General features: G+C 39.9%; 2 protein-coding genes and 1 long non-coding RNA gene across 15 annotated transcripts; 1 reads left to right on the top strand and 2 right to left on the bottom strand.

Annotated features, from left to right (window-relative positions):
* Positions 1 to 6976: 6976 nt before the first annotated feature.
* LOC126877174 (uncharacterized) lies at positions 6977 to 10207 on the bottom strand. Its single transcript, XM_050639991.1, has 3 exons — positions 9085 to 10207; positions 7921 to 8637; positions 6977 to 7845 (listed from the first exon to the last, which is right to left on the bottom strand). Exons 1-3 carry the CDS (start codon positions 10205 to 10207, stop codon positions 6977 to 6979), a joined length of 2709 nt encoding a protein of 902 aa, XP_050495948.1.
* Positions 10208 to 12200: 1993 nt separating this feature from the next.
* Positions 12201 to 24640, bottom strand: LOC126877179 (katanin p60 ATPase-containing subunit A-like 2). 13 transcript variants are annotated; one of them, XM_050640003.1, is made up of 9 exons: positions 23660 to 24640; positions 14696 to 14766; positions 14566 to 14622; positions 14082 to 14279; positions 13704 to 13992; positions 13359 to 13560; positions 13170 to 13300; positions 12775 to 12974; positions 12201 to 12624 (listed from the first exon to the last, which is right to left on the bottom strand). In XM_050640003.1, the coding sequence occupies exons 1-9, from the start codon at positions 23699 to 23701 to the stop codon at positions 12264 to 12266; spliced, it is 1551 nt and encodes a 516-aa protein (XP_050495960.1). In that variant the 5' UTR covers positions 23702 to 24640; the 3' UTR covers positions 12201 to 12263. The 13 variants fall into 13 exon arrangements, with proteins under 13 accessions (XP_050495960.1, XP_050495953.1, XP_050495956.1 ...); XM_050639996.1 differs by lacking the exon at positions 23660 to 24640 and adding an exon at positions 15609 to 16429; XM_050639999.1 differs by lacking the exon at positions 23660 to 24640 and adding an exon at positions 15609 to 16429 and having other exon boundaries at positions 13359 to 13527.
* LOC126877183 (uncharacterized) lies at positions 15534 to 17995 on the top strand. Its single transcript, XR_007694806.1, has 2 exons — positions 15534 to 15673; positions 16428 to 17995. It is a non-coding gene; the product is annotated as an uncharacterized LOC126877183 (long non-coding RNA).
* Positions 24641 to 24938: the final 298 nt, after the last annotated feature.

Raw genomic sequence — 24938 nt, 5'->3', positions numbered from 1 at the left:
AAGATTTGAATCATCTTTAATACTTATTCGTAACTAGAATCATTTCAACTAAAATGTAAATTCTTATATTATAACTTTTTTAATTTGTTATGGCCCCTGACTACAACCTAACCTATCATTCTTATTTCGTAGGAGAAGACGAATGCCGTGAAGGCGTTGCAGCAGCAGCTGCAACAGCACCAGAACCAGCACCAGCTACAACAGCAACAACAACTACATGGCCCGTTAACCATCCACCATGCTGGCTGCCCAACGAAAGTCGGGCCCGTGACGAACTAACTAAATACCAGCCACGCAACGCACGGCCGAGCTGCACAGTACCAACACTATCATCACCATCATCATCATCGACACGTGTCAATGTCTCCACCGCCCTTGTTGCTCTCATCGCCAGCTCCGATCGCAGCGACGCACAATCATCTGAACGTGAGCGGACACAGAAACGTGGTTACGCCACCGGATACACCAGCAGATAGATCGCCACCGAGTCCTGGAAATAAGCTAAATAGATCGCAGCATTTGCCACGGGAAGCAACCGGCAGCGTCAGTCCTGGTCTTCCGGCTGCCACATTGGATCTAAGTAGCGCAGCAACCACCAATAGTCCGCATGAATTGTCCACGTTAGTTTAGAAATTTGGTCCGAACATTATATCTTCACATAGGATTGGAGATTAATAGTTGATAGTTAATTTACACATCCATCTTTTTATTTGTAAATTGGGTCGTGGTTTAGAGTTGGTTTGTAAAAATTCGGTCCTAATTGTTAAATGATGAATATTGATTAAGAATAATAGGCATTGATGTACCAATCTTTTTTTAACTTATATACTTGAGCACACGCATTGGAGATTTCACTTTTATTCAGTGAAACAGCAACTTCATTACTCGCTTATTCAATACGGCAATTGCATATATTTCATGGACATTTTAACAATGTTTTGAATAATTTCTAACGGTACAATTGTGATGAAGTGAAAAAAATCGTGATAAGAAACAGAGAGAAAAGTTGCTCGTTAATGAATATTGACCAGAAATAAAGTAATTTCTAAAGAATATCCCGAAGACGTCGTAGATATTACGAAAGGAATGATTAATTTATACCCGCGTGTATCTTGCCATTACCATACTATTATTATTATTATTAATATTGTTAGTAGTACTCGATTACATTATTATTAATGTAATATCGTGATATAATGTGTTTACAAAGAGTGGACAATAGAGATGTTAATCAGACAGAAAAAGACGATTGTTGTTCAACCTGAACTATTCACGCCAAACGTACAGAAAACAGCGCAATCCACACTCTCTCGGCAACGCCACTCGCAACCTCTGTCTCCGCTCAGCTCGCACTCGGCTCCTCGACTCGCACTCTGCTTTTCGACTAACTCTCTGGTCGTTGCCGCATTCTGTTGTCTTTTTCCTAGGCACACCGCACACGTGTTCTGCAGGCGCTCGTGGCCAGGGTCACGTAGGTCTTTTCCACGAAACTATGCACTTGAAAAGACCGATGACACATTGATGAGCCCGACGACGCCTCGGCTCTCGCGACATTGTTCATAGTTCGCCCGATATTTCTTAGGCCTTTCGTCCACGATACTACACTCGGCCATCCTGCAATAACATCTGCCCTCAGATGTTGCCTTCTATCTCGCTGTCATCAGATGCGTCACTTTCGGCGTTTAGGACCCAAGGTTTCATAAAATCGAGGTGTGTGCGGGTCCTTCCTTCGGTACTGCTTCGCACGCTTTCTTCTTTTCTTGTAACTTCGACGATTCTCCTCTTGAGTTGCGGCGATCTTCTTCTTCGCGTCCTCACGTAGCTCGCGACGTTGTTCTTCAAACCTCGCGGCCCCCTCTTCGTCGATCAGCTTTCTAATCTTCGCCTCTTCCCTGACTTGCATTTCGACCCCGACCAGTAGCTGGAAAGGAGTCTTCCCTGTGCTTCTGTTTACGGTGGAATTCAGGTATTTCTGAACCTGGTCGACATGCTGCCCGTTCCCCCTCGGCGCCAGTCTTCGCGGTCTTCGCGCTACCGGTTTGTCGCTTTTCAGAACTATTTTCGCGGTTATCCCGACGTCTCTCTTCTTCTCCGGCCTATACCCTTTAATAATATCCCGAATGGCTTCACGATAATGCGGTTCCTGTACGTGTGTTAGGTCTGTTTCGTCAGTCTGTTCTACTACGTTAATTCTAAACACATCCGACACGTCTTTGTTAGTCTGTTCGTCAAGCCGCAAGAAAGTCACTTCGCCCCGTTTAACCCGTAACTCTACCTGATCCAGAAAATCAGTGCCTAACAACAGGCCGTGCTTCGTCAATATTTTGTTTGAAACAACGTGCAAAGTGATTGGCAGTTTACACCCATCAACCGTCATTACCTTAGTGAATTCACCCCAGGTCTCATTGCCAGCGGAACCAAAACCGTCGAACTTAAACTTGCATTTACCTAGCGGTGGTGACCCTAACCTCGCATACTCGTCTGATCGGATGAACGTGAGATCACTACCCGTATCCACTAATGCCACAAACCTACAGTCATCTATCGCCACTTCTTTCACATACTTCCCTTTTTCGGATCTTGACACTACGCAAGTCTCTTTCGGTCGTGCCGTACACCTCGCTGCAATATGTCCAAATCCGCTGCACTCGAAACACCTAACACCTTCTCCCCTCTCCGGACACTTAACACTTAGATGATCCTCACTATCGCAAATGAAGCATCTTCTTTTCTTCATTGCATCTACAGATTGACTGGGCTTCCCGTTCTTCTGGGCTTTAGCCGGCTTCACAATCGACTTTGCTCTGCGACTCTTCTGTTCTTCGTACATCACTAACCTCTTCCTCAACTCTTTGATTGACGTAGCGCCGTACAATATAGCCTTATTGTTCTCGTCGTCTATTATTCCGTCCACTATGTATTCCACCTTTGCTTCCTCCTCCATGTCCACATGGCTGGCTATTTCGAGCATGCGGTACATGTAGGCCAAACATGCTTCATCACTCTCCTTTTTTGTTTCTTCAAGTTTCTGATGTACTTGCCTACTGTTGACTTTCCTCGAAAATTCTTTCACTAGCCCCCTCTTCAACTCATGCCAAGTCCTGGCATGACACTCGAAGCTCGCGAATATTTTCGCTGATCCCTTCAGCAGCTTCCTGGCGTAGACTGCCTTCTGCCCATCCGACCACATGCACGTATCAGCGACTTCCTCGAACGACTCGAACCATCGTTCGACATTTTCACCTTTGTCGCCACTAAACGACTCTAATGCATCTTCGACGTCTCTAAAACTCAGTGTCGAACCAACGCATGCCCTTCGACAACATTCGTCACGGTCCTGATACACCCTTCGCGTATCTCTCTTGTATCCTCTTGCGTTTTTCTTGTCATCTTCATCCTCACTTTCGTCGTCGCTTTCTTCTTCCGACGATATGTCGTTACCATCCATGGCCGCTTGTAGCCGTGCGCGTAATTCTACTTTTCTTCCCGTCGTTTTTAAACCCAAACTAGCGAGGCGCTCCTTCAACTCCTTCGTATTCATTTTCTCAACATCTTCATCTTCGTTACAATCACGCTCAGCTCTCTGTACGTTTCCTAGATCTCGTTGACCGGTTAGCTCTTCACCGCCCGTCGATCCCTTAGGACACGATTGTCCAGCCCTACACGCCCGATTCAGCCTTGCAATCAGCACTGACCTCGCACCCGATATAGGGAGGTTCATTCGCGCGAGCTTACTCCTCAGCTCCTCCATCGTCGAACCCTCTTCACCCGACAATCGCTCGTCCCCGACGTTTGCCATTTTTCACACTACACAAACTTAAACCGTCGACGATATCGTCTTTTACTGCACCGCGCACCGGTAAATTCACAACTAGCTCGAATAGCTCTGTTAAACCGTTTCGTTTTCTGTCTTGTCCAATCCCGGCTGAGCCCCCAAAAATATGTAATATCGTGATATAATGTGTTTACAAAGAGTGGACAATAGAGATGTTAATCAGACTGAAAAAGACGATTGTTGTTCAACCTGAACTATTCACGCCAAACGTACAGAAAACAGCGCAATCCACACTCTCTCGGCAACGCCACTCGCAACCTCTGTCTCCGCTCAGCTCGCACTCGGCTCCTCGACTCGCACTCTGCTTTTCGACTAACTCTCTGGTCGTTGCCGCATTCTGTTGTCTTTTTCCTAGGCACACCGCACACGTGTTCTGCAGGCGCTCGTGGCCAGGGTCACGTAGGTCTTTTCCACGAAACTATGCACTTGAAAAGACCGATGACACATTGATGAGCCCGACGACGCCTCGGCTCTCGCGACATTGTTCATAGTTCGCCCGATATTTCTTAGGCCTTTCGTCCACGATACTACATTAATATTAATATTATTGCCTTATTATTATTAATGTTATGGAACCTCTAGTCCTAGGTTACTTTCGCTGCCACGAAAGGATAAGATTTTCGAATTTTTTACTATTACGTGTAATTCCAGTTTTCCTGTTGCGCATGCGCAGTAGAAAGAAAGTTAGCGGAACTCAAATCTCGAACTATAGAGAGTTGAAAAGTAGTAAAAGTAAAAAAGCACGAATAACATTTGTATTTGTGCTGGATTAAGTTTGATAATTGAAAATTGAGTTTGATGATAACATTTTTTTCGTATTCGCTTTGGTAAATATTAGTTTTATTTAAAATTGAACAAAGCATTTTATGTTTTTCAAATACGGTACATAATCGTAATATCGAATTTTGTAAACTGATAGTAAGAAACTCTATAATTCGAGACTGGAACTTTGATCAAGTTCACATTGAACGTAAACTGACTTAATTTTGTTATTTAAGCGTGTATACTATACGTGTTTGTTCCTTCTTCTCTTGTGCGCAGGCTATAGCTTAATTACTTCCAATAAACGCAGTTATATCGAATCAATGACCGATACAAATTTAGATATTAGGAATATTTAAACAAGAGATTAAAAACTAAAAAGTATTGTTTTTATACTGCATATGTGTTACGCCGGGCGACTCTCTGCCTGGCCCAGGTCACACACCGCGGGCCAGACGGACATCAGATGTCCGCTCTTCCGTACGGCGTACCCTCAATAGCCTTAAGCACCCGTCATAAACCCGAGTCACTTGCCTGCTAAGGTCCTTCAAACCAAACAAACATCTGTTTCCGAAGAATTTCTAAAGACTATGTCTACCACGGAGGGACAAGGGAAAGTTAGTTTTTCTCACGTACGCTGCAACTTTCCTCCCACTAACCACTTTCCCTCGAGGGCGGATAAGACCCTTCGTTTAACCAATTAACATTAAGCCTATTTCCCTCACTCTCTTAACTAACATCGGCACCAACAAATCCGATGGTCCCGTGCGCTAGACACACCCATCATTAGCTTTCCTCCGACACAGCATCGTCACTCAACTTCACTTCTTCTACATCGTTGGAAAAGTCAACTACTAAGTATACCGCTAATGCCCATCGGGGCAGTCTAAGCATAACGCGAAAGTCGGTCTCGGTATTGTCGAGCATACATTTCCTCTCCTAAATATCTTATAGTGCTACGTCCACTAATACACTAAATCTAATTATAAGAGCCCTGCTCTAACGTACATATATATCTTATCTTCGTGCAATAAGTGATTATCTATCTATCTATGCTCATCAGTGTAACCTAAGTGTTGGAAATATATAATTTATAATTCTGTGAATCACAGTGTTATACAACCTCAATCACCCCTATTATCTCAACGGAAATCAGGGGATCGATCAATTCGTGGTGTCGATTGTTATAATCGTAACGGGGATTTACGACCCCCGTTGACGTCTCTTCTAACGACTACGTCTCCCCGCGATTGGTCGAATAAACAATATGTACATATGCAATATGAACGACAGTTTGTGTAATAATATGTACCTCTCTTCTTAGTTTACTTTTGTATATTTTGCGACAGTTGATATTAATTTTATGAGGAACGTACTTACACTTTATCTTTGTAATTAAATGTGAAATGAAAGAAAAGAAATGACATGAGAAAAGGAAATTCGATGTATGAGTATATACGAATTGACGGAATTAAAATTTAACGCTATATTTAAATAGAAGACGTGAAATATCTTGTCATCTTAAAATAACTTGATCATTCCTATTCTTTTACATAAAAACACTTTTCGACTGTAACTTAAGAAACATGTCTGCTAACGTGAAACGTGCCAGAAAAAATTAACAACTTCCATTAAATTGGCAAATTTCTCATTAATATCGTAAAACTCGCGTTTACAAAGATCAGATCAATGTACATAATATACAAAACAAATGCAGAATATATAAATATAGCACATACGTTCTGAATTATATTCGAATTGGGCAGGGTAACCAAGTGAAAATATGTAAATTTCACGATGTGTAATGTACACTTTATCGAACTTGTAAGTAGTGTAGAAATAGAATATTTTACACGTAACAAAATATACAAACGACAATGCACAAGTTAAATTATTTGTTAGATCCATGTATAACAAGCATAGTACAAAAGTGTTTTAGCTTTATGTACTGGTAATTATGAGAAGTACCAACTTAATAGATGTATTTGGTATGTACCTAGTTAAGAAAACAATAAATTATTCTGAACAGATAAAGCGTTTAGTAGCTTGTGAAGTATGAATTTTCGAAAACGTAAGTATTTTATATCTAAGCAGTTAAGAAACGCGAGCAAGGGAAATCAAACAAAGGAACAAAGTTTTTTTGTTTAAAAATATTTAATTTGTTGTTCTATTATCCGAGGTTAGAAGCGATAATGTACAAAATCTGAATAAATAAGATTCTTCAATATTATTGAATTTTAATTCTAGGGTAAAGTAATATATCCGCATATTTTATTTATATACAATATGTATAAATAATGATGTGATTTGACTAATTTTGTTGAAAGAATATTTGTACTTTTTACGTAAAACTTCAGTCTTTTACAAACTTTCTTGTAATTAATAAACCTTCAATGTCCAGACTTGTTGCAAAATCATTTTTGCTCGAACGATTACCGGCGCGAGCAATCCTAGTGGATCATAGATTTGTGCGATGACTGAGCTGATTGATCGCTTTGTGATTCGGGAAGTGTCACTGTTCGTCTTGACCGAATATAGTATGGTATCGTCGGCTGAATCCCAAAAGACGCCGAGTGTTTTTAACGTGGATGACTCACCGAGATGTAATTTCTGGTTGGTGTCTTCCTCAGGTAGCCCTCGCAGCAGATCCCGATCGTTTGATGCCCATTTGCGGATATTTAGACCGGCTAGCTTAAGTAATTTCGTGAGATCATTCCTGACTGATAGGGCTTCGTCCTTCGTATCGGCTCCGGTCAACGCATCGTCGACATAGAAGTCTCGCCGTAGGATCTGCGCTGCTCTCGGAAATCGAGGTCCCTCGTCTTCTGCCAACTGTTTGAGACATCGGATGGCCAGATACGGGGCTGCGGATAGACCGAACGTTACGGTGTTGAGTCGGTAAGTTTCGATCTCTCCGTTGTCGGCACGCCACAGAATCTTTTGATAAGGACGATCTTCTGGACGTAGGATGAATTGACGGTACATTTTCTCGATGTCGCCGGTAAGGACATATTGAAATGACCGGAATCTCAATAGGATGTTTCTCGGGTCTTCTTGTAATTTCGGACCCGTATGAAGGGCGTCGTTTAGAGACATTCCCGTGGTACTTGAAGCTGAGCCGTCGAACACAACCCGTAGCTTAGTGGTGTCGCTCGATTCCTTGATCACGCCGTGATGTGGTAAATAATATCCGTGGTCGGTGGCGTGATCCGTGTTGATCTTCGTCATGTGACCCAAGTCTAAATATTCTTGAATCACAGCACATTACGCGGTTTCATATTGTTTGTCGCGTTGGAATCGGCGATGAAGAGAGGCGAGCCTGCTCATTGCAGTGGCCTTCGATGACCCTAGTGAGGAAAGCTTTTCGTTGAATGGTAATGCAACGATGTATCTGCCTTCCTTGGTTCGTCGGACATGGTTTCGGAAATGTTCTTCACATAATCGTTCAGATTCCGAAAGATGAGTAGTGGCCGGTCCCTCGCCGATCTCCCAAAACCGTGCGAGGTCCTCTTGCAGAGCCGTTGTGGTTGCGTGGAACGTATTTATCGCGGTTTGGGACGTGGGACTCCCCCCGATTACCCAGCCGAATCGTGTTTTTTGTAGACGTAGTTCAGGTTCGCCTGGTTGCGCCAGATTGACCTGCCCGATGCACAGCGACGCAAATGTTGATCCGGTACTAAGTAAGACATCGATCGGGTCTGGGCAATGGAATTGTGGATCGGCTAGTTGAATATTTCTGGGTAATCCCAGACTCGAGGGGTCGATGGGCTCGCTTGGTATGAAGGTCGATATGGCCGGGATAACAAGAAATCTCAATGTTTTCTTATACTTGCCGTCCGTCGACGTGATTGTGGCCGTGGTGAATCGTTTTGCCGTGGTGCTCAAATTGTCGAGGGCTCCGATCTGGATCGCACATCTCCTTTGCTTTATACCGAGGGAATTCGCGAGCTTGTCGGTCATGAAGTTCATGCTCGACCCAGTGTCGAGTAAGGCTCGGACTCGGATTGGTTGTGCCTGTTTGTTCAAAACCTTGATCTGTGCTGTGGCCAACAGATCATGATGCAGAGGGGTGTGGGCAGATGTGTTTGTTAGTCCGATCCCCCTTGCTGTCGTAGTCTCGGATAGTCAGTTTTGCCCCGGTTGGTACTTGGACGAGGAGGTTGGGGTGGTGTTCTGGATCCGGGCTGAGCGTGACTCGTACGAGGCATGCTCTTTCGTGCCTCTTGGAGCCGAAGATGTATGCTTCCGTGAAGTGTCGGATGTTCGCCTCGACTTGTGGGACGACCGCGACTTCGATGATCCCGATGGTGATTGTTCGGTGGAGGCTCGCTTGTGTGATGAACGACTGCCCGACGACCGACCGCTCGGTGCGCGACTGCCCGACGACCGACCGCTCGATGAGCGACTGTCCGACGACCGTGAGTCTACCTGGGTTTGTTCGCGGTGTAGATAAGTATGGTGTCGGTGACCGCAGATACGACACGAACCCGATGTACACTGTGTCGGCGAATGTCCTGTGCCTAGGCAATTTATACACAACGATGCCTTCTTCACGATCTGAAAACGTTTGGTCGCTGATTTGGCCTTGAAGATTTTGCAGTGTCTGATCTCGTGAGGTCCGTTGCAGGTCGGACACACCACCGTTCTGCTGGTTGTAGCAAGGGTTCGCCCATGCGGTATGGTTGTTCGCTGACTGTGGTGTTTGTGGGTTGACCCTTTTGATTCCTTCTCTTTAGAGAGGAATTGAGTCCCGTTCGCCCGTGTTTTGAGAAAGTCTATCAGATGCTGATAGGATGGCACCTTTTGGCGGGGCAGTGTGCGTTGCCATTTACGCAGGCTGGACGAGGGCAACTTCGACGCGATCAATTCGATCATCGCTATGTTTGATGTGACGGGCTCTTTTAGGTGTTCGAGCGCCTTTAGATTTACGCTGATGGTTTCCAACAAATCCTCTAGGGCTTCTGGAGTTTCCTTTTTGATTTCCGGATAGTTGCGCATCAAATTCCAATGGCGCATGCAGATTTGGAGGGGGCAATTGAACTTGTCCTTCAGTGTGTCAAGCGCGATGAAATAGTTAGCCTCTGTGAGTTCTAATGACTGGATACTCTGTGCGGCCCGTCCAGTTATAGATGAGCGTAGATGCTGGAACTTTTGGACATTCGTCAAACCTTCGTTACGGTCCACTATGGATGAGAACGTGTCGTAGAAATAGGTCCAGTTCTCGAGGGCACCGTCGAATTGGGGCACGCGGACCTCTGGAACGGTGGTCGGCTCTGGTTTCCGGCATGTCTCACCTATTTTTGTAGTCGACGGGGTTGTTGCTGATATTTGCTCAAAGAGACCTAGGAACCGCATGTCAAGCTCCCGATACTCTTGCGATAACGAATCTACACGCGCATCTTCCCCCTCATCTAACACATCTAACTCTTCTTGAACTTCGAGTATCCTCCTCCAAAGCTCATCGAACGAGCTGCGGCAAGATGTTAGGAAGATTCTGTTTGCCTTCCCAGGCGCTTCGTATTCATCGAGTTCGCGCCTTATGGTTGCAAGTCGACGGGCTAGGGCGCCTCGTCTCCGCCGTAACGTGCTGATTGGTTCAGCTTGGGCCATATTTGATTTTAATAATATGAACGATCTTACCTTGATCGAATGGACGTTGATCTGGGATTCGGTTGATAATCGTTACGATGCGGCGTGGGCTCGTGTAGATGCTGAGCGACGGAGGTGCTTCTCTCCGATGGCGGTTCCCTTGATCAGTTGGCTAAGTGGTTGGAACTTGGATTTCACGCGACACTGTATAGTCACTGGTCAGTGCACTTTTTGGCGGCACGAAATCCGGCTCGAAGGACCTTGTAAATTTCGACCAATTGCGGGGAGACGTAATCGCGAGGAGAGACGTCAACGGGGGTCGTAAATCCTCGTTACGATTATAACAATCGACACCACGAATTGATCGATCCCCTGATTTCCGTTGAGATAATAAGGGGTGATTGAGTTTGTATAACACTGTGATTCACAGAATTATAAATTATATATTTCCAACACTTAGATTACACTGACGTAGAGAAATAAATAATTAACAACTTGTCGCACGAAGATGCGGTAGATATGTACGCTAGAGCAGGGCTCTTATAATGGAAATTAATGTATTAATGGACTTAGCACTATGATATTTTTAGGAGAGAAGATGTATGTTCGACAACACCGAGAACCGACAAAAGATTTGCGTGAAGTATGCGACTCTCGCGCTATGTGTAGACTGCCGCGTTAGGCGTTAGTTTTTAGACTGTCTGTCGCTCTTTTTTTTAATACGGAAGAAAAGTTCGGTGTGGGTGTGCCCCTGTGCCTAAAGAACGCGGATTCGTTGGTCCCACTTTCGTTAGGAAAAGTGAGGGTAACGAACCGCGGTGTCGATTGGTCATGACCTGCACTACTGCTCGAAGGGATGAGTAGGGAGTCTCCTACCATCGTGGTGAATAGATGACTGTGTGCGTGAGAAAAACCTAGCTTGTTTTATTACAGGGCTATTCGGATTTTCCTAATGGGTGCATACCCGCTTTCTCCGTGTTTTAAGTGCGACTAATAAACCCAAGGACCTCTCTAAACCGACTGTGTTTCGAGAATATTTTTAAGCTTTAGAAATTCTTCAAGACAAACGGATTGAAGACACATGGCGAAACAATACAGGGAAGTGAAAGTTATGGTGGGTCCTTAGGTTTATTGAGGGTCGAAGTGACGTTACGCAGGCCGGTTGTTGTCCGGTCGCGCGGGCTGGCGTGCAGATGTTTTAGGCGGCGTAACAATAGGTTTCACGAATAATGAATTTAATTAACGCTATTAACAATGTTCCGGGGTTCAAACGAATCCACGGTCAACCGGATAACTCTTTACTATGTGTAGAATAATTTTAAACACAAAATACAATTGCTGAGGCACCGGTAAATTGCTCGATGTATCACTTTCCAAGGCGATCACACGAATGAATATCTGATGAAAATCTTTTTCGCTATACTACTGCATTTGTTTGTTATATGCTCGCTGGAAACATCGAGAAGGTTCCAATCGTTATTGCTAGGCAATTTCTGTCAAAAGTTTGTTGTATACTCTTTGGAAACATCGAGAAAGATTCAAACGCCGTTACTAGGCAGTTTCTGTCTGGAGATTGATTCCTAATACAACGTGTGTCCCATTATATCGACATCTCTAAAGTACAATTCTATGTGATTTCTAGGGAGAACAATACAACCGATCCACACCTTCGTCAGGCAAAACGTTTATCCCGTGACCGTGACTACGTTCGGCGACCAGTTGTCACCTCGAACCCACTTTCGCTTTCACAAATATCAAACAATTACAAATGACAATTGCTTAATTACAGTTATGATAAAATCTAGGCTAAAGCATTAGAAGGCTTCCTCAAAATTGCAAAGGGAAGGCTCCGGTTTTCCTTTCATCTCCGACATATATAATACAAGGATATAATACAACCGAACATTTTAAACTTAGCCTATAGCGCGTGCGCGCACACACACGCACACACATGACACACATGACACACATGCGCGCACACACATGCGCGCACACACATGCACACACATGCGAATGATTTCTCGAACGATAATCCATTTATTTATATTTTTCAATATCTGTCCTTACGATTGCGTATTTATTTGTTCCACGTATCATATTTATCTATTTGCATAACTGTAGGTGACATTTTTTGTAACAATTTTGCTAATATTTCATAACTTTTTAATTCATATTTCAAAGTGGTAACAGGTGTTTCTTTCTTTTCAAGTCTCCTCCATATCGGGCTTATTTCTGGTAGCCACGCTTGCTTACAAAGCAATTTTATATCTGCACAAGAATATCTTTCAGTACATTTTACTATGTGGTTTACAATATCTGTATTTTCTAATAAGTGGTTGCTAAGGTATAATTTGAATATACCAAGTCGAGCAACTTCATTGGGTAATGATACGTATATTTGCTTTTCGAGACGCCTGAGTAAAGCTGCATCAATGCCCCTAATAACATATTTACAATAAATATTATCGTTCTATTATACTAATAATAATGAAGGAATACTTCAAACAACACAATAACATATTTGGAATTTGGAGAAATATTACGATATTTTCTACTTAGAAAACATTGAAATAACGTGATATACGTACCAAGGGGAATTAGTTGTAGCCAGAAGAACTACATTAGAATTCTCATTAGACACTAATCCATCCAATCTAGAAAGAAGTTCTGATCTGAATCTCTTTGCAGGTTCAGACAATATACAGTCTCCTTTATTTGTGGCGATCCAGTCAATCTCGTCGATAAAAATAATTGTAGGCGAATGACTATAGGCAAGTTCAAATAAAACCTGTTCAGTTTAACAAATGTATTATTCATTAAATATTATATTCGAAATTCCTTAAATTCATTGCCTCATCACGAATATGATATCATTTCGTTTTCCAAACAACTATTCTATTTATATATAAATGACGAAAAATAAAATCAAATCTTTTTATACCTAGAATCTCTCCTTCATAGACAAAGGAACAAAGAAACTTACATAGACAAAGCAACTTACACGTATATACTTCTCGGAATCGCCTCTCCATTTGCTGACCAATGAGCTGGCAGTTATGTTAAAAAAGGTGCAATGGCATTCTGTCGCGACTGCCTTCGCTAACTTCGTTTTCCCTGTTTTGTATATTTCTTGTAAACATGTACAGAAATGAAAAGAATACGAGTATCTTACCTGTACCAGGTGGGCCGTACAGCAAAATACCTTTCCAGGGGGAAAACGGGCCATCAAAAAAGATATGATACTTAAGGGGATACACAACGGCCTCCTTAACAGCGGTTTTACATTCCTCTAGGCCTATAACGTCATCCCAATGTACATTTAATTTGTTTACTATGATCTCCTGTGACGATACAAAGATAAAATGGCGTCTTCTCTATATTAAGTAAGTGTTACGTAATTTGATATTTGAAGCGTTACTGAAATCACGTCATCGTCGATATACGTTGGACGGTTTATCGACGGGAATTTTATCGTTTAAAAGCTTTACGATACGTATATTAATCGAAAATAACTTACGCATGAGATGTCCTCAGCAATCTTTCGTAATTCCGGATTATCTGAATAAAACTTTTCAATGCATTTCAATATCTTCGATTGCATGGATTGTTCCATTGGGACGTTAAATAGCTCTTCTGATGAACGTCCATCACTCTCATTGGGGAATATTGACGTCACTGTCATTGCGAGATTAATATGATTCGTATTGTCATCAGTTATCTTCTGCTGTAGATTCGTCTCTTTCACAGGCTCACTTCTCGCTTGTTTACTAACAGATTTGGCTTTTGTCTCAATACTTCTACAAACACTGGATCATATTGTAATACGATACGTTGAATACGATACGTTGAATACGTTGAATACCGTTTAATATCGTTAAATAATTTAAATTCTTACGTTTTGCTTGCATTTGTCACTTCCCTCGTCATTTCCCTTCCAGTTATTTTCTTACACAATATGGGATATTTTTGAAATTTCATCTTGTAATAATTTTCATACTCTGCAACGATAATTTCCAAATCGATGTTGTCGCAAACCCGATGTTCGGGAGATAGACGAGCTTCCCGGAATAATACATCGCTAACGTCTATATACCTAAAAAAATGTAGCTTTTAATTAATTATAGTTTTTAACTAATTAAAAATATTTTTCGCAATGACTGAACACTATAAGATAACCATCAAACAACTGTTTTATCTCTAGGTAAGACAGGCAAAAGAATGTATTTACTATATAAATCCTCGAAGATAATTTCTTGTCTTCTGCTTTTTAATTTCCAATTTTTAGATGGATAAGAATAATTTGAATTTATACTTCATATATTTGTTTATAACTAGTTAATCTACATTATCGATTGAGTTATTCTTAACTACTGAATTACCGATGTCGAATTTTCAAATTTGGTTTCGCCTTCTCTTTCCATGATGTCCACTGATTTCTATTTCGATTGGTCACTGACACTATTCAAAAGAATTGGAACTAGGAATATATTTTAATTATAATATACTCACCCATTGTGTTCCAAATAATCACATACAAGGTATAATATGTTCCGATGACGTTCCGAAATACGACTCTCCTCCTAATATAATTATTTTTTAATTACAATAATATAAGGTTTTTCGTGGAATTTTTTGTTACATTTGCGAATTCAACGAGTTACACATGATTTTTCATGAAACACGAACGTTAAAAATATTTGATACAGCCTAATTATAAAAATTGTTAGAAGCAAAAGTCATAGATACTATGTGCGAGTATCGCATGAAACGAACAGCTATTAAGAGAACTGCAGCAATATTACAAATCAAATAACAAAACACACTCGTCTGTGACGTGGAAATTCTAAAATCTAAAATCTAGAATATTCCTTACCTTTTTTCGCAGATTATAAAATATCTTATTCATACTACCTTGCATCGATAAATCACCGTTCATAGTGATACTTTCAAATCGCCTATCGTTTCTCAATGGATACGAGAATTTCCGTTTATTACTTTAAAAACAACCCGTCCATTACGTTTCTCTTAAAAAATTCTTTTAACTCCGTTGAAAACCGAGCATCAAACAAGAGACAAACGATTTGTTGTCATGGAAATGTTTGGTTCACACATAAGCAACGCACAAATATAATGATAGAATAGCTGAGTGTGTGTACTGTATAGTAAGATGGATGCAACATGGAAATAGAAAGAGAACACCATGTATAGATACTTCCTGTTCTTGTTTAATCAGGCATGCACACTAGTGGACACTGACGCTGCTCGTATACCGCTGTTACATATTTCCTGTACAAGTGCGCGTCATTAGACAAGGACGGAACATCCTCTCTCTACTTCTCTATCGCGTTTTTAGTTCGCTCACGCGCTCTGTACTTATATCTATTACATTTCCACCATAAGCAGCGGCCGTGCAGTGACTTACAAAAGTTCCGAACGGTTCCATCCTGGGCGGACGGTTAATTGCGTTCGGTACTTCGAGGCAGGAAGGTGAGTACAGAATCGCTCCTCTTAGTACTCTTATTAGAAGTGTTATCATCGAATATAAGTTTTTTCAATAAATTCTTATCGTTTTACAATCTTTCTAGAATACAATGACGTCAGCAATCGATCATTTTCGCGAATTTATTGTAAATTAATTGGGGGAATATCTGGAGTTCTTTATCGGTTTCGACTGTAAAATCAGCAACTATTCGAATTTTTCATTCATAATTGTGACATTTTCGACTCTTCCGTTCCCAAGACCCTCTTGAGAGATTTTTGGCACGTTCCATCACCCTTGTTAAACGAGTGCACATTGGTGGATATATTGATTTTAAAAACCAATACGTGAACGAGGTTTATTATCTCACTGGGACAAAGAAATCCGTTTTATTCGCGAATTTTCCGTGTTTCTTCTTAATTTTCGTGAGTGTCTGGCGCGGAGCATTATTTGAATGAACTTTTCATCGTTCAGATTATATTTCGTTTAAAAAGATTGAAATTGATGTCGAGAAGAAATGAAACAAGGTGCTCGGGCATTCTTTCGTTTCCCGGGGAAAGAGAAATATGAAAAAAACGGTCGTTCTTCCTTCTGCCATTTTCGTCCATTACCAAAATGGTATGACCCAAGTGTCCCGGGCCGTGAATCAATCAAGCGAATTTTGAATAATTTTTGAATAATATCCAGTTAATAATTTGTGAAACAAATTAATTTCATTTTATTGTTGGAAACAAATTAGTTGGATTTTTCTTTCTTTAGCAGTTTTTGCCAGAGTTGACCTGACGTGCTACTTCAGTTTCCATCTTCGCTTCTCGAAATTTCCAACGTCCTTGGTGTTGGAGTCTCCTTGCCCAGGTGAGTACATAGCTTCTAGATACTCGTCACTGTTCATCCTTACGAGCCTCTCGAGCTTTAGTTGTCAATTGTTATCGTTAAATGAAGAGAAGCTCGCGACAGATGTTATCGAACAAATCGTTTATTCTCGAAAAGTTCGAACTTGTTCGTTGCGTTTGAATATATATGGACGGACGCCATTTTTCATGACATCATCATGATTTGTCATGTCGTGAGTATAGCTTCTGACTACCATATGTTTGTGATTTATGTGAAATTTGACCACTATACCGTGATAGAAAAATATTTCCAATGAATTATAAATATTTTACATTGTGAATTATAAATATTTGTTACAAATTATATCGTACTTGAGGTGAAAATGAACCATATATCTGCTTATGGAATATGAGGTAGTAAATCATTCGAAACATAATAACGATTAATTAAGCACATATACAATAACGTTTACGAATGAATATTGCGAATTATTGTATGGCTTTAACGCGGTATTTAATGTTTTGATTGCGGTCTTTGAAATGGTATCATAGGTGCTGATATAATATCGCGCGAAAAAGGAAAGACCAGTGGTTAATATTGCAGGTGCACCAGTGCGTTGCGCTCGTCGAGGGTGGTTCTGACGCTGGTGCCGAGGAAAGGCGCAGAACGTGTTCGATCGACCCGCGAACGTAGCCTGTGCTCATACTGCGACAGAGTTCGTTTCAGTTAGGCTCAGTCACTGTCCGTTGACAGCGTATAGTCGCGTCGGCCTACGATTCCTTTTTTCTTCTTGTTTCTTGCGAACTCTCTCGCAACAGCCGTTCTATACGTACGCCGCCAGTATATCGCGTGATCATCGTTCCCGTTGCTTCCCTTACCCTCTCACGTCCTTCGAAGAAGACCTCCCTTTGGTTTTTCCTTGTTTGGAGGGAATTCATCGCTCGGACACATGGACTGCGAAGCACGAGGGTTGATCGAGGCATCAGCGTGATGTACTTTTCAGGTTTCATATTTTCTCTATGATACTTTCTAAGGAGAATTTGGAAGATATACATTTTTAGGAAATAAAGGTTTTTATGGAGTCATCGATAGGTTAGAATTTAATTAACTCTCTTATAACAGGTATTCCAATTTTTTAATATATAAATTTAGTTTCCTCTATGGTGTTAGAGAACATAATGCGGGCATTTTATGATATAACGAATATATTCGTATATATTTTAGATTATTCATTCGTCAAATTTCCCTAGTAGGCCGGCCTGCAGCTCGCATGCAGCACTTAGTAAAAATTTGTTTTGTTAGAGGTTGGCCATTCTTCTTGCTACAAAAATATCGTGAAGTCATATCATATGATAAAGCACCTTCTGAAAGCTAGATGCTCGATAACGAGCCTAATGATTCTCGGTAGTTTGTAATGTCAAGCTTTGAATTGGCGAGATCGCTCTGCTGGCAAACCGCCGTCCAGCGGCGACCACATTCTTTAACCACGTTCAAGGGGTATATCACGCTACAGAAACCATCAAAGGGTTTGCAAGTTAGTTGCCTTTTAGAAGTGGGGCAGTTGGTTGTTACATGTAATCCGTAGTTGCTGGCTGTTCTCCTTAGTCGCCATACATCATAGAGACGACGGTTATAGTCGCCAGTTGTCCTTGCTAATGGTTGCTTGTTGTCGCTAGTTAGTTCTCGTTATCGTTATGTATTCCATCAATCACGCGAAATTTAACGTATGGGATTTTATTCTTCTTTATTCTTTCTGTAGGGAGATTTTTTAAGACGAGGAAAATATAGAATATTTCAAGACGACGGTAAGGTTTGAATTTAAGTAACTATTTTATGATACAACAAAGTGGAAAAACGATTTAATTTTATAAAGTTTAAGGTAATTTTTTAAAAAACTTCGAATTTAAAAGATTCAAATAGATATCTTAAACGTAATTAAACCCTCCATATCGTAAGAAATTAAATGAAATTGCGCAAGAAAGTTGATACATTTAATGTATTATTTTAAACATTTATTTAAAAACATTTATTTAAAATTTAAGTGTAGGCGTTGACGCGCGCGCGCCATTCGAAGCATTTGTCAGTTCGTTACATCTGCGGTAAAAGTTGTAACTACGAAGAAGCTTAACATATGGTGCGTCTCAAGACGACAGTAAAAAGTATTAAGAGATTTTTCGAGATTTTTTCTTTTAAATTTCCAAGTACTTTTTCTATTTAACTTCATTTTTTTGCATTTTCTCACAATATTCGATAAATAGAGACGAAATATGACAGTTCTTAGTTCGGGGATTTATTGGTTCGAAACTTACTTCAAAAGTGTTTCTGGAGTTCGTGCGGTTAATACTACTGAGTACGACTTATTCCGTATGGCTGGACAAATCTTTGTTGATACTGTAAGCGTAACTGGTCCGGATATTGTCTTGTGGAGATAGAAAAATACACGAAGTATTGATTGAACTACATATTTTTTTAATTCTTTTTTAATTCTTTTAGTTCTTCATATATTGATAATAGAACGATATTCCGCTACTTTGAGCACAATATAGTAATGTTTAAATAAATAATAAAATTTACGCATTTCGTCTTCATGCGTCGATAAGAAAATGCAAAAAAAGTTAAAGAAAGATGATGCGCAGATGCGAAGTTTAGTCAGCAATAATATTTAAAACCTCTAAAATACATTGTACACATTTATTTGCAAATAAGCTCAATGAAATTAAACTGTAACTGTGTTTCCAATAATGTCTTCGATGTATTGCTCGCCATTATGTCGGATTAACAACTCTAAGTGATCGACCTTAATCACTAAATGGCGGCCGTGATTCAGTGGTATAGCTTTACATATGACGGACATCGCAGGCGCTTATAAGACGTCTATTGTGAAACGTTTCCAATAGCACCGTTTATGTGATGGTGAAATCTGAATATATATATATATCGCTGAAATATATATCGCTTATCACTTGAGTCTGACACGATCGTTTTTAAATAGAATCACAATTTTTTATTCTTTACAAAATCAGTCTATAAAGATTATGTGCAAATAAAATAGATAAATAGATAAATGGTTGTACAAACTTATAAAACAGATATTACAAGTATATCTAAATAAATGATATATTTATAAATTGTAATATTTGATCTAAAGTTTAAATAAATAAAAGAGATACTCGTGACTTACAATAAACGTATTTTTTTTCAATTTTTAAACAAAGCAAAAGTGGATAACAATTTTTCAAAATGTAAAAATCAACACAATGGTTGTTTTCTTTAATTAATCAATAACGTTTAAAGTTAATTAATGTCCAGAGTGGTTTGTACATTTTCTATTTCGCCGTATTTCAACGTTCGATGTGTAAATAAAACTTGATGCCTGAAATATCGAAAAAATAATTAAATCCGATCGTTCCGTCGAATTTGCAAATTGTATACTCGTGTAAAATCGAGTGCGCTTGTGTATGCTGATACGAAAAGTGGTAGTATATTTTTCTTTTTTCGATTATCGTTATCACTTTTTGTGTGGAAAAATTAATTCCGTGAAATGGAAGTGCAATCAATACGGCTTATCACGAAATAATAGCACAACGACGGTACATATTGGTATTGACGTCAGCTTCACAAAATTTCTCGAGTATCGCGGTCGACTATTTGGGTTAAGAATTCATTTTCAAGATTCTACAAGCACGAGTATCTTATGGATATGAGATTTTCAGTGTACATTTTAATAACCATATTTCATATTGCATGCTGCGGTCCAAGAAAAATCCGCAGTTAATATTCTGCTAATCCCTGCTGCTTTTAAAGACCATAAGTAGTCGTCCGTAAGGTTTAAAAGATTTCGAGTAGATTTGTATTACGTATTTTATCTTCTAATTTTTAAAGAGAGGGTCGTGTTTAATTAATTGAAAATGACGAAACTGTAATGGGACATTATTATAAAATATTAAACGTGGTTCCATTGGGTACTTTTATGGTCTTTGCGAGATATATATGCATTATACGTTGCTATTAGCAACGCGTAGCGATGAACGATGGAGAGCAGTACCTTCGTTATCTCGTCTCGGTTGTGTACATATCAGTAATGCACAGTACTCGTACTAAATATCTTACAAATTCCATAGAGATTTTCAGATTAGTTTCGAATAATACCAACACGACCATGATAGTCACAGTACAGTATTAAATAGTGCCACTATGCATAATACACTCCTAAAATGTTTCTACAAATATATTTGTCCGAATATTCTTGTCAGCTACTATATCCTAGCCACGATTTATTAAACAATATATAGATTTAAAAAAGAATATATAACGACATTACTTGTTTAGGCTAGATTGGTTTAACTTGTATAGTTTTAATAACTGTGTAAGATCAAACAAGAACTTATCGTTAGTTTGGCGAGATTTGATTACACGAAGCAACATAATTGCTTTGAAACTCAGGACAGAAAACAATGTCAACCGGTAGACGCGTTTGTCTGGCGAACGTGTAACGCGTGAATAATAGATAGCGACAATCACGCGAACGCTAGTTACAGCTGACTTGGCTTACATTGTAGCATTCAAACTAGAGTATACGAGCCGTAAGCGCTATTGAAAGTTCAAAGGCCGACTAGTGAGCTTCATCCTATCTCATTTTTTAATCAGGCGATGGATCGACGAATCGTATTGATTTCGAGGATTATTATAGTTCTGTGGCAATTTTAAAGCGCGGTTTGTCTAATCTTGTCTCGTTAGCTACAGACTCTTTGGCGAGCAACCTGAAACTTGATCCAGTTTCGAGAAAATGAAAAATTCGTTTCTTCTCTTTGCTTCCCTGCTCCTTCTTTCCTCCTTTTTCCCTTTTTACATCGCATTAAGACCCGTTAAATAATATTGACTGCCGTGGACGCTGGCTGAGAAGTGCACTTTATAACTAGCTTTAAAATCACTGACGTCGATGAGGACAAAGGTAAGTTAGAGGGTCATTTATCTGAGCTGGTGTTATTCGACCTGAACTCTGCAGCTTTTCAGAGCTTCTTTCGTTTTTCTTTTAAGAGCAGAGATGTTAACTGGTCTTTTGTTACGTGTAAGAAGTATGTACTGAAGCTTATTTAGCACCAATTGGTTGCTCAAAGTCGAGATATACATACCTATTGTAATATCGTAGAATAATAAATAAGGAGGGATTATTGGTTCAGAGGAATGCGCGAAAAAGTAGAAAAGGTAGTGCAGAGTTGCATCGACTGTATCCTTGCAGAGAGAAAGCAGGGAAAACAGGAGGGGTTACTAAATACCATCGACAAGGGGGAATTACCGCTCGACACCTACCACGTCGATCACCTTGGGCCATTACCTTCTACAAAAAAAAGTTACCGACATATCTTTGTGGTGGTGGACGCGTTCACAAAGTTTGTATGGTTGTATCCCACCAAGTCGACGGGTTCTGCCGAGGTCATTAGTCGCTTGAGGAAGCAGTCTGTGAATTTTGGGAACCCGAGGAGAATCATTTCCGATCGCGGAACAGCATTTACGGCCGGCGCCTTCGAAGACTACTGCAGAGAGGAAGGCATACAGCACGTTCGGACTACAACTGGGATCCCGCGGGCGAACGGACAAGTGGAAAGAGTGAACCGGACGCTTATCCCACTGCTGACGAAGCTATCTGCACCAACGCCGGACAAGTGGTTCAAACACCTGGAGACAGCGCAGAGGTATTTAAATGCAGCTCCCAATGTAAGTACGAACGCTGCCCCGTTCCAGTTGTTGTTCGGAACACGAATGAGGCTGCGGGACGACCCACAGATCAGTCAGCTAATCGAGGACGAACAGGCCGCGGTGTTCCAAGAGGAACGAGATCAGCTGCGTGCAGCCGCAAAGAGACGGATTGAGGAGATCCAAATCCGAAACAAGCGGGCGTATAACAGGAGACGCAAGAAGGCGACAGCGTACAGGACGGGAGATCTAGTGGCAATCGAGAGGATGCAGAAGGGTCCCGGGCTAAAGCTGCATCCAAAGTTTCTTGGACCGTATCGGGTGATAAAAGTCCTACGAAATGACCGATACATAGTGCAGCGAGAGGGGGAGCACGAAGGGCCACGTACAACTTCCACGGCAGCCGATCACATGAAGTGGTGGAATGCCGACGATAGTGATGTAAGTGCGAGCAGCGATGATGAGCACATCTGAGGGCAGATGTGATTGTCAGGAAAGGCCGAGTGTAATATCGTAGAATAACTTTGATTGGAGATCGGCTGAAAATAGAAAAAAACCGTGTACGTCGTGTTTCTGTGGTTCGTTTACATTTAAGAGTGCCTACGTGACTAAAGGCACGTAGTTGGTAGTTCTTACATAGGTATGAGGGAAACAATAGACAACGTTAGAAGAAGGACGGTTTCGCTATCCAAGGCGAATCGAAAAGTGTGCGTGTTGCGAGAATCAGAGCTAATTGAGTCGTCGAAGAGTAGAGTCGTTAGAGGTTTTGAGTCGTCGAAGAGTAGAGTCGTGAGAATTGATAGAGTTGTTAGAGAGAGAGAGTGTGTGTGTGTTAGATTCGTTGTGACGAGAGTGGTCAAATAACTGTAAAGTTATTTGATATAGATACGAGTATTGCATTTAGTTTCCGTTAAATATCGTTCTCTGTCCAATTTATATTTGTATATTCAATTTAATATTAATAAATTGTAAGTAATCGAAAAAAAAAATTTCTATCCTTATTTTTCGATATTACACTATATTATATTAATACGTTACAGAAGATTACGCGTTGGTTAGCTTATGAGAATTTATAGTGTGTCACAGATCACAAAAGCAGAATGACTACTTTTTCATAAACGATATATGTATATGAATTGAAAGTTTAACTATTACGCCACATACTTCTCTCGATAAACGTCGTCGAGTGCATATTGTTAAGGAATATTAGCCATTTGAATTCAATAGTTTCGAAGATACTAATGCTTCTGTGAAGTTTTTGCAGGCTGTTAATTTTTTATTGAGATACTACAAATTTTGAATAACTTCGATTAGAAATAAAAATCACATTACATTAACGCGTAGAATGTAACGTAACGTAGATAATGTAAATATAAATTATATTACAAGGAAATAATACGGGTAAGTAATGTGAAACATTCTGGTTAAAATTGCATCCTTTAAAGGCTAGGACACACAGTACTTACGAAGTAGATTAAGTACCAAATGGGGTACTTAAGAAAATTCATGTTGTCATTGTTTAATAAACATCTTTAGCTAATAGCTTTCTGCAAAAGCTGGTTTAAGTTATGCTAGCTTATTCCTTATTAATTGCAATTATATTGTTCGTATCTCCTAGAGGATTAACAATCCATTTTTATAATGGATAATAAAAGTAAATTCCTATTAGGTTGTCCCAAGTTTCTTTCGTTTTAAAAAGAAATGACAGATGCACAACATATTTTGTTTTATGTTATTCTATATTATTTTACATTAAATTGGAAAAAGGTGGATCACACGTAATTCAATAAAATAATATAAAACGAAAAATGTTGTACATCTATTACTTTCTTATAAAACGAAAGAAACTTTTGAAACAACCTAATATTTCTCTACTACGACGCTTTTACAGTGCTAAAATATTTGATAAAAATGTTAAGAAATTCTAATATTGATTTAAGCGTATCGATTTATCTGCTCTTCATATTTAATCAAACAGAAATTGTTAATTATGATTTCCACTTAAAAGCGGATTGCATATTATGAGGATAAATTATCAAATTCATCTCTAATATAGACATTAGAGAATCATTCATAGCCGCAATCCTGTTTACCGCTAACATTCCTGGTACTCAATAATTCATTAGGTGACTGCTTTAGCCGCACAGAATACACCTACAAATAATTAATCGCGATTAATATTCCATCGACTTTTGAAAATCCCTCATGTGATCTATTTCATGCGATGAGAATACGTATACATTGAGATTGCGATCGACCATCCTCAGTCGGATAAATCGAGTGATTCAAATTATAACACAAAAAAAAGTTAAAACTAGTTACATTATCTTTTTCAATTTTTATGTATTATTTGGCGGAAGAAACTTTGGTAATTGGTAAGTAAAGTTCACCTCCTTAATGTTAATGATTTTAATATGTTATTAAGCTCAAAGTTCTAAGGAATTTTCTATACATATATATATACATATACATAACTGTATGCGTATATGTATAATATACGTATAACAACCAAAGTTCAGCTCTCAAGTGTACGCAAAACTTTTATGTTCATATTACGCTATACCAGTATGTTTCATGAATTTGTTTGCTAACAGTATCGAAACAAATAACAAGCAGAGGACGAGCTATTCATGAATTGTTTTGCCAGCGTGTACGCTCCCAATATTTTCTATTTGAGAAAACATACTTGTTGCTATTGCAACTACAAATATTTTTACAGTCGACGCTTTTGCCGTGAATCAGCAA

Source organism: Bombus huntii, unplaced genomic scaffold (genome assembly GCF_024542735.1).
Source record: "Bombus huntii isolate Logan2020A unplaced genomic scaffold, iyBomHunt1.1 ctg00000130.1, whole genome shotgun sequence".
Lineage (NCBI taxonomy): Eukaryota > Metazoa > Arthropoda > Insecta > Hymenoptera > Apidae > Bombus > Bombus huntii.
Note: the sequence above shows the minus strand (reverse complement) of the source record. Positions and strands in the feature narration are given on the sequence as shown.